The sequence below is a fragment of the Solea senegalensis genome, linkage group LG21 (genome assembly GCF_019176455.1).
Source record: "Solea senegalensis isolate Sse05_10M linkage group LG21, IFAPA_SoseM_1, whole genome shotgun sequence".
NCBI lineage: Eukaryota > Metazoa > Chordata > Actinopteri > Pleuronectiformes > Soleidae > Solea > Solea senegalensis.
The window spans coordinates 11,696,890-11,706,747 of record NC_058040.1 but is presented as its reverse complement, the minus strand read 5'-3'; the positions used below and the strand labels follow the sequence as shown (position 1 = coordinate 11,706,747).

Here is a 9,858-nt window from a genome sequence, read left to right as displayed (position 1 = left end):
TTATATGAGCTCATCTTATCTTACTTTAAGATGTTTTTTTATACATTGAAACTAATTGAGAAGCCAATATTCTCATACACATGAAGAGTAAATTTCAAACACTGAAATGAATGAACAAAAATATATTTAATTAATTCTATAATTAAGCTACAACAATATTCTGCACCTGTTTTCCTTAAGACAAGGAAGGTAAACACACCTCCTGACGGCACTAAGCCCCTCCCACTTCCTGCACACCTGCATATAAGCTCACCTGTAGCACCAGCAGCATCTTACAGCCTCCTACTCTGCTCTGGAAATCATCCCAACTCTGCCTGAAGATAATCCTGGTTGGTAAGAAGAGTGTTTATTTATTTATTAAGTTTATTGCATTTAACAATCATGAACTACACACATTTTCAATATTGTTTATTGTTTGACCTTTTATGAAGTAAAATTTGTTGAGATTTAAAAAAAAATAAAATAAAAATAAAGTAAATAAAGATGAAATGTTTTAATTCATGATCTGTAATCCTAATCCGGAATCATTCAGTGTTGTCAGACACAACACTGATGAGTTTAGCACTGATGAGCTGTCATTAAAGGTCCTTGGTAGGCGAACAAAGTGGCTCCTTGTGAAGCTGCTGGAATTTACTCGGAATATTTTTTTCCCGATCATTTTTCCAAAAAATGCTACCTTTTATCTGAACAACGAGCGTCTTTCTCCTGCTCGCTCCTTTGTAGTGTTGTGGGAACCGTGTTGCAAGGATCAAATGACAGGGTGAATGAGAGGCTCCCTTCACTGATAATCTGCCACTGAAACCCCGCAGAGGAACACACGCATACATGTAATAATGTAACATGCATTGACTTCCCTTCATCTAAAAAGCCTAAACAAAGCATTAATGCCTAACCCCTAACTTTAACTTAAACAATTTAAATCTTAGCCATAAACTTAACCAGTTCCTCAGGAATGAAGTTCTCCTCATTAGGACCAGGTTTTGGTCTCCATGAGGACTACTGGTCCTGACAAGGTCAGTGTTTATGCCAGAAAATGAAATTATGGAATAATGTAAACAAAATGTTAAAGTTATTATCAAATGAGGTTAAAACAAACAGGGAAGGAAATCAAAATGTTATTTGCATGTATTTGGATTTAACACATAAACAAATATAGAACTTTCTAATATCATTTTACATTGCCTTACATTTTAGGGCTTTTATAATTTAACTTCTCAGCTTTTTAATATCTTTGGTTCAACATTTGACCAGGAATATTCTCCCTTTGCAAGCATGTTTCCTCTTTTGTGTCTGTTTTTTGGCTGTTTTTTTTTATTATCTTGCTTTTGGGATCCTCTTAAACAGAAAAGAAAAAAAAAAGAATCCTATTATCATAGTAATAGACTCCATGAGAGCATCCTAAGTCCCAGTGAGAGGCTCTTATTCGACCCGGGGTTGAGCTGCACTCATTTACATTTAGATTTTACATTGACTTGAGTTGAAGGCGTATTTGAGCGAGGACGAGAATGACGGCCTGAAGTGGCTCCGACCGTAAAAGTCTGTCGCCTCGTCCATGCAGATGCGCGCGGCTGAATAGCCACTAGCGAGTCATGTACTCGTTTAAAGGCTCCTTTCATCATTTTCAGTGGGCGTTCAGTGGTTTTGAATATTAGGCCCACTTGTATTTCCATTAACGTCTGGCCAAATGTTAGAATAAAACACATTTGCTCAAGAGAGGCCACAAAAGAGATTTTTTCTCTGCAACCGGATCTCGTGAAACATGAGCTTTAAATGACTACAACATAGGCCAAACTGTCTGGCTTTATGTATTTTCCTTATGACATCTGCCACTTAAACACTCTCTCCTGGAGATCGTGGAGAACATCTGCAATTGTGTTCATGTTCTCTTCCTCAATTTTGTCCGTAATTCCCAGCCTCTATGTTCTCCTCTCTTTGTCTCCAGCCTCCACATCCACTCAACATGACCTCCAGCATGTCAGTGAGGAGCTTCTCCATCAACCGCCAGCCTTCCTTTTCCAGTCGCTCCCTCATGGACACGGGCCGCACTCGCTCCCGAGCCTCGGTGTCTTTTGCGGCATCAAGTCCTCTGTCCAGATCTGCTTCTATCAGCCAGGATCTGAACGGCCCAAGTAACCTCCAGCTTAATGGCCTGCACGGCAACAGCACCAACGAGAAGGAGGCCATGCAGAGTCTCAACAGCCGCCTGGCCAACTACCTGGACAAGGTATACTTCACACAGTACTGCTTTGTTCAGGCTGTTGGTCAGGAGCCAAATGGATGATGGGTACATGTCATTTCTACCAGAGAAGGAAATGACACACTTTGATCATAAACCTCTCTGTGCAGGTGCGCTCACTGGAACGCTCCAACGCTGACCTGGAGTCAAAGATCAAGCAGCTGATGCTCGACCGGATCCCCAAAGGACACGACCTTGACTCCATGATGGCCCAAGCTCATGCCGTTGAGCAAGAGGTATAAGTGCGCGCTGCACCATCCGTGCACCATCCCCGCTCCACAAAGCTCAAGTCAACTGCGAATGCGATGACTTCACTTTGTTTTTGCATAGACAAATGTTTCAAATGCAAATGCACATTGAATCCACACAGGCCAAATTCAAACCACATTTCATCTTTCGAGTGAATTTCGTAGCAAACGGATTCAAAGGGAAGTCAAGAAGTATTTTTACCTGCTAGGCTAAACAGTTGCAGCGTAATGATATTGAAATGTGAGGTTTTCAGGCAAGAATTTCCTTTTCCTGTTTTTAGATGCAGTATATGTATATAAAGACACACGCTAACGTTGTTACCTCATGTTCATGTTCATCAGGTGAGAAAGAGAACGTTGGAGAATGCTCGTCTCATGCTGGAGATCGATAATGCCAAACTGGCTGCTGATGATTTCAGAATTAAGTGAGTGATCTAATGGAAACTGATAAGAGTCGCTATATCTACTTCCTGTTGTGGCAGAATCTCTGCACATTTGTAACGTTTTTATTTGACGTTTAATTATTGAAATGTTCATGATAGCTAACTTTAAGCTAACAGATAGATAGATAGATAGATAGATAGATAGATAGATAGATAGATAGATAGATAGCAATGTCTTCTCTTAGCTAACTTTAAGCTAACAGATAGATAAATAGATAAATAAATAAATAGATCTTATATAGAAGTTTATGACGTACTAAAAAGTGATGTGATGTAATAAATGATGTCAAAGCGTTTATATTATATATACTGCCCATCTCCTACAAGGTGGGAGACTGAGCTGGTGATGTGTCAGTCCGTGGAGCGAGACTGCGTCGCACTAAAAAAGGCCAAGACAGATCACGAGCAGATCATTTCTTCTCTGAGGGGAGATCTGGACAGCCTGAAAGAAGAACTGTACTTCCTGAAGAAAAACCACGAGGAGGTGAGTCTGTTCTCCTCACTTTTTTGTTCTTTTTTTTTTGTTTAACTTCACTTTCATTTGACATTTTGTCTCATTTTCCTTTTGGCTCCGGCTCTTCTTATTCTCACAGACGACACGTTGTTTGGTATCAAACTGACCCAATTTGATGTACTCACAAGGTCTTTTAATGGAGAACAGAAAAAGACACGTAGGGAGGGAGGTGGGGGGAGGGGGAGGAGGGGAGAGTGTGATGGTCTTCTGGTTACTACACACAATAGCAGCAGGAAGATCTGGTTTCTCTAAACCTGCTCTCTCTGCCCAATCAGCTGATCCACAGAGCATGGACTACTGTCCTCTGGGAGCTAAGATAAACTTACCCTCACCTCTCTCTTCAAATGAATGACTGATCTCCCTCACAGTCACATAAGGCTAAACAGATCCAGTTCATTTGAAATGGCTCAGAGGCCACTTACAGCCATTAGTGCATTCATAAGGTGCAAAGAGAGAAGAACAAGCTCAGTGTTTGTCAGATGTGATGTTGGAAGGTTTCACTTTTCTGTTTTACACCAAGAGCAAGTGCAGATTTTAGAGACAAGATTGGATCTATTTGAATCCTAAAATACACAGATATCCTGTATGTAAACTTATTTTTTACTGAAGATGTCTCTACACTATACTCTACTTCATACTATATGTGTGAAGATTAATTAGGAAACTAGTTTCAAAAAGTCTTTATTTGGGCACTTAAAAGGCAAACAGGTCTGTAAACAAACACATAAACAACTCACCCAAATACTTCCAAACTTCCTGATTTTACAAATACATAAAATAAAGACTATATTGAGACGAAGCATCCAACAGAGGCATGGGAAATAACGTTGTGTGAACGAGTGATAATACATCAAATTAAAGCAAATTGTATGTAATCAAACACAATGTCACCGAGAAGAGAGAGTGAAAGAGATCCACTGTGCGTGCACGAACAGGAGAGGACTGTGTGCGTGTCCGATGAAAGGCCAGAGGCGTAAGGCGAGCTCTGCACCATCAAGTATTGATGGAGAAGATCTAAATAATGAAAAGGCCCCCTCACATCCTCTCTGCCACCCTGTGGTGTAGTGTTCACTTGTGTCACCTTTTTAAAAACAGACACATCCTGTACCTACATGTACTACAACAATAATGTTTCTACTTCCTACTGCAGGAGCTCGAGCAGATGAAGTCTCGCATCGCAAGAGACGAGGTGAATGTGGAGGTGGATTCTGCCAGCGGACCAGAGCTGGGCACTATTTTGTCCGAACTGCGTACCCAGTATGAGGGGATTGTGAAGAGGAACAAGGAGCAGGCGGAGCAGTGGTACCGCAAAAAAGTATGGGAGTAAAGTGTAATTTCGTCATGATGACAAGGGACAAAAGAAATGTATAATTTTGTGTTTGTGTGTGTGTGTGCCCTCTGAAGCTGGAGACGGTGCAGAATGAGGTAAAGGAGAGCAACGAAGCTCTGAGAGGAGCCCAGAGCGAGCTCACTGAGAGGCAGCGCTTCCTGCAGACCCTGGAGGTGGAGCTGGAGAGTCTGCACAAACAGGTGAGCAGCTGCACCTCCATACGTACACATCACAAGCACAAAGAGTCAGACAAGAAATGCATCACAATGAAATGAGGGGGACATGAAGTGTCTCCGTGTCATTGTGTGAGGTTAAGAGCTAAAAACACATGTCTGAGAGGAATTACAAGTCACGTAAGAAAAGCATATTCTCTTCACAAAGCACAAACTAATTGTGTTGGATAAAGGTTATTTGTGACATAACAATGCAGAAAATCCCAGCAGAAGCTGAGATTCTGTGTCAGTCACACCCACTTCCTAATTATTGCGTGTCCATGGTATGGTTTGTTTTGACCGTCTGGAAAAGTCATTTTGTTTTTCTTCCATGTAATCCCGCGTTGACAGTCATCACAAAGTCATGCAAGATTCCATTGCTAAAGTGGGTGAGGGTGCGTTTCGGTGGTGGCGAGATGGATGATATGGGCGATATTCATGTCTGAGCAGCACATGTTTGCTTTGGGATGCCAAAACCTTGTCAGGTCACAGGTATTTGTTGATAATGGTTTGGGAAGTAATTTCAGAATCAGGGCTTATTCTTGAGGTTTGGTTTCTACTGGTTAAACCTGTGGCCACAGGAAACAAGCCAAAACTTTTTCTTTCTTTTTTTTTGGAAACAGCCAAGTCTGTGTCTTGCATCTCAGTCAGATTAACAATGGATAATATATATATAGATATAGATATACACACTCTACCACCAGCTAGTATTATTTATTGACAGTTTCCCAAACAATTTACTATCACTTTTTTAAAGATGACAAACTATCACAATCCAAATTCACAATGTATATCATGACATTTAATGCCATTTCTGTCACATCTAATATTATTTTGAATGGCAAAAACTATATATACATATATATATACATATATGTGTATATATATATATATATATGTGTGTATATATATATTTAAGTTTTTAACAAGAACTCTATCTTTAACTGCCTGACATTTAATAAATAATGATTGATACTGACTGATTAGAAACTATTTTATCATGATCATGTTTTGGCTCATATCACTCAGCCTTACCTGTAACATAAACCATGCTTATCTGGCACAGTTGCCGTGATAGTGGGTGTAATCTTGTGTCCCAGTTTCCCAGTGCTTAAATATATTCAAAGTACATTAAAAATGTGAACACAATGTGTGCCGTCCCAAGCCTTTAGGGGGCCCTAAGCGAAATCTGAATTGGGGGCCCCCTTCCCACCACGTTGGATTCACCTGCGCTTGACTATTATTGATACAAATGCAACATTATAAATTGCAGTGTCACTGTCGTATAATTAGCATTTTTGTCCTCAAAGTGAAGCCCTAAGTGTGGTGATACTACATTTGAATTGAAAAACGACAAAATACAACAGTTCACATTGGTTCACTTGCTGTGAACAAGTGAACCAATTTAATGGCTTTTCTTTTTAAAACTGTGCAAATGTGCGTGGAATGTTCAATTTTCCACCAAATGGCTTCACATAAACACTACTTAGATATGTATATATACCCAAAGATATGTTTCATATGTTAAATGTTTGTTTTTTTACACAATCTGCCCCTGAGTAGCCGCTTAGTTCGCTTATGCCTTTCTTAAAAAAAACATATAAACACACAAAATAACACCAAAGAGTAAAAGAGATTGTTTGCTGTTTCTCTTCTCAGGTCACGGCACTGGAAATCAACCTGGGAGAGACGGGTCAGAAGTACTCTTCTGAGATGGAGCGTCTGCAGGTCACTCTGAACCAGCTGGAGGACGACCTCTCTCAGCTCCGGCTGGAAATGCAGCGCACCAAGACCGACTACGAGCAGCTCCTCCGCATCAAGCAGAACCTGGAAATGGAGATCGCCACTTACAGGCGTTTACTGGAGGGAGAGGATGTGTGAGTCTTTAATCCGTCGCATGAAGTTCAGACAAGGAGTTCCATTGAGAAAGAGCCAGACAAACTGGTACCAACATTTCTGTACTGTGTCTTTAGAAAAGTGTTGCTTATGCATTTTCTTTCTGCCTCTCAGAGTTAAAGAAGTTCCTCCACCAAAAAGTAAGTTCTTGCCTTTTCAAATAAAAAAGTTGATGCTTGTCAAGAGCAGGAAGACACAAGCACAAGTACACAAGTATTAGATAACACAACACAGCACAGCGCTGCACTGGTTATTTATTCATTTTAAATACATGTTATCTCCACCTTTAGAAAATATCAAAGTCGAAGGAGGGACAAAAATGTTTAATTGCTGTCGTGTAAAGTCACGCCTTACACTGTTGCATGACTGAGACGCAGCATCAACGTGAGACGGAGACAGTGAACGATGTGAATGTCGTCACACGCGTCCCAAAATAACGCCCACAACTGATGACGGTTGACAGATGAATGCAGTCTGGTGCATTTCCAAACACCACAATGAGCTCAGCTTGTAAAGCAACAGGCGTGGGTGTAAAAAAAAACAAAAAAACTAACCTTTTATCCCAATGTTGTAACTGTGTCCTAATCCAACTGACTCCCATTGTGGGATTAACAGGGTGGAAGCATGTTTTGACAATCTTCATCTTAGTCTGAAACCATTAGCAGAGAAGAAAGACAATGGAATACTGTACTTATGACAAACAAAAGCTGAGAATAATTTTTCTTTTAAGTTAAGTTTTAAAAACCACCAGAGTGGAATAAAAAAAAATACAATAAGGTAAAAACAGATTAAATAAAATGGTACAATTTTACTTGCAACATCATGTTCAACTTGGATTAAAAGACAACTCAAATTATCCCATCTAATCTCCTTTCATTTTTCATCCCACCACACTGCGTCGTCTTTTCCCTTCTAAAGTTTCTTCTCATATCACTAACCAGACTTTTACAATACTGTAATAATCAATACTCACATACACTGATTTGATACCAACATTCATTTCATTTTATCAGACTTTTGCCTTTCTGTCTCATTTAATGTCATCTCCTCTGTGTGAATCTCATTCAATCTAATTTAAACCAGTCTGCCTAATCTCATACATCTCAACTCACTCCAAAACATCTAATCTCGTGCGTGCGTGTGTGTGTGTGTGTGTGTGTGTGCAGAGGAGCCTGATGTCCGCACCAGGAAGATCGTGAAGGTGGTGACTCAGACGATGGTCAACGGCAAAGTGGTGGACGAGTCCAGCGAGGTGGAGCAGATCGAGGAGACCAAGAAATAGAAAAAAAGAATGGATTTGGAGATAACACTTACAAGAGTGGTTGGAAAAGGAGAGAGAGAAAACACGAAGAAGCACATTTTGAGTCAGAGAAATGTCCTCCTGAAGTTTCCTTGAGAAAAATGGTCCGAGTACGACATCGTCATCAACAACATCTAACCAATTATGCTCTGTATTCCTGTGCCGTATTAGTCTTCACGTCTAAATCCATTAGGAATCACAATTTTGTTTTACTAACAAAATGTTAGTACTTAACCATTAAATGTGTACTTTTTGTGTGGTGAAGTTTACTGTAGTGAATGTTATACTACATTCATTTGACTCATTTGACGACATAATTTAATTGTTTTTGCTGTTTTTGTGCTTTAAATAAAACTTTGAATGACTTTGTTCTTATGTCAGTCAGTACAAACGACTCTAACACAGTGGCTTCAACACTTATATTGACTGTGTCTGTTGTCTTTGTTGCGTTAAATTCCTCTTTAGATTAAGCAAAAGCATTTTGACCACTATTCAATTAAAAAAGATCTTTGTTTATATTCAATATATATACAGTTAGGCACATGTACATGTAAAACAGTTGAAATCCTGGATTTTAAAGATGAGATCAGAGGAAGACAAAAGTAGCCGCAGTAACAAAAAAGAAAAAAAGTTTGACAAACAGACATGAAAGAACAGAAATACTAACCCTGTAATTATAATCATTGTTACATGTTGTTCGTCAAAACTCCCTACAGCACAACCATTGTCTGACCATCGCGTGAGGTGTGAAGTCTGAACTGAAGTCTCAGTCTCTCATCAAAGACGCTTCTGAGACGACAAAATTACTATAATGACACAGACGTGTCAAATAAGAAGAAAAATTCACAGAGAGTCAATATGTCTGCAAGGTTTGTGTGTGTGTCTCTCTGACGGATTAAAATGTCCTGTGAGTCATTTCAGGATTGTTTTCCTCTGCTCGAATAATCCCTGAATAGAATAATCACATCCTACCTGAGTAACACACTTTGTCTGTGATGACATATGAACCCCCACAGCGACAGCTATCAACCCCTGTAATTTAAGGTCATGACCTTTTTTGACCGAGGTCACCGTGCTCCAAAGATCCTGAAGAACAAAAGTCAAAAGTGGAAAGAACTGAGGAACAGACAGAAGTTTCAATTTAAACTTAGATGTAAGTTCACTTACCGACCACTTTATTAGGTACACCAGTTCAACGGCTTGTTCGTAGCAAATAATTCATTGGCCAATCACATGGGAGCTATTTAATGCTTTAGGACATGTAGACATGGCTTAGATGACCTGCTGAAGTTCTAAGTGAGCTTCAGAATGAGGAAAAAAGATGATTTAATTGACTGAACATGTTATGGTAACAAGGCTTTCACGCGTGACCATGTTTAGCGCTATAGAGGTACTGTCAAAAAAGGAGAAAATACCCAGTGAGCAGCAGTTTTCTGAGAATGTTGATTGAAGAATGAGCAGAGTGGTAACTTATAACTATTACATTAAATAACCGCTTGTTACAGCCAAAGTATACAGAAGAACAACAACTGAAGCTTGAGTCAAATGACCCTGGGTGCTTCTTTATTAGACGTTCCAAATAATGTGGCTCTCGTAAAGTTCCTTCAAATTCGTCATCCATTTTTCACACAATCCAACAACAGCTTTATTACACATTTGTTCCCCCAATTTTCAAACAG

At 39.7% G+C, this 9,858-nt stretch overlaps 1 protein-coding gene across 2 annotated transcripts; it reads left to right on the top strand.

Moving 5' to 3' along the window:
- Nucleotides 1-281: 281 nt before the first annotated feature.
- Nucleotides 282-8,544, top strand: si:ch211-243g18.2 (uncharacterized protein LOC559906 homolog). 2 transcript variants are annotated; one of them, XM_044012551.1, is made up of 10 exons: nucleotides 282-333; nucleotides 1,943-2,224; nucleotides 2,347-2,472; nucleotides 2,827-2,909; nucleotides 3,255-3,411; nucleotides 4,592-4,756; nucleotides 4,846-4,971; nucleotides 6,643-6,860; nucleotides 6,994-7,019; nucleotides 8,046-8,544. In XM_044012551.1, the coding sequence occupies exons 2-10, from the start codon at nucleotides 1,961-1,963 to the stop codon at nucleotides 8,159-8,161; spliced, it is 1,281 nt and encodes a 426-aa protein (XP_043868486.1). In that variant the 5' UTR covers nucleotides 282-333; nucleotides 1,943-1,960; the 3' UTR covers nucleotides 8,162-8,544. The 2 variants fall into 2 exon arrangements, with proteins under 2 accessions (XP_043868486.1, XP_043868487.1); XM_044012552.1 differs by having other exon boundaries at nucleotides 289-329.
- The last annotated feature ends 1,314 nt before the right edge of the window (nucleotides 8,545-9,858 follow it).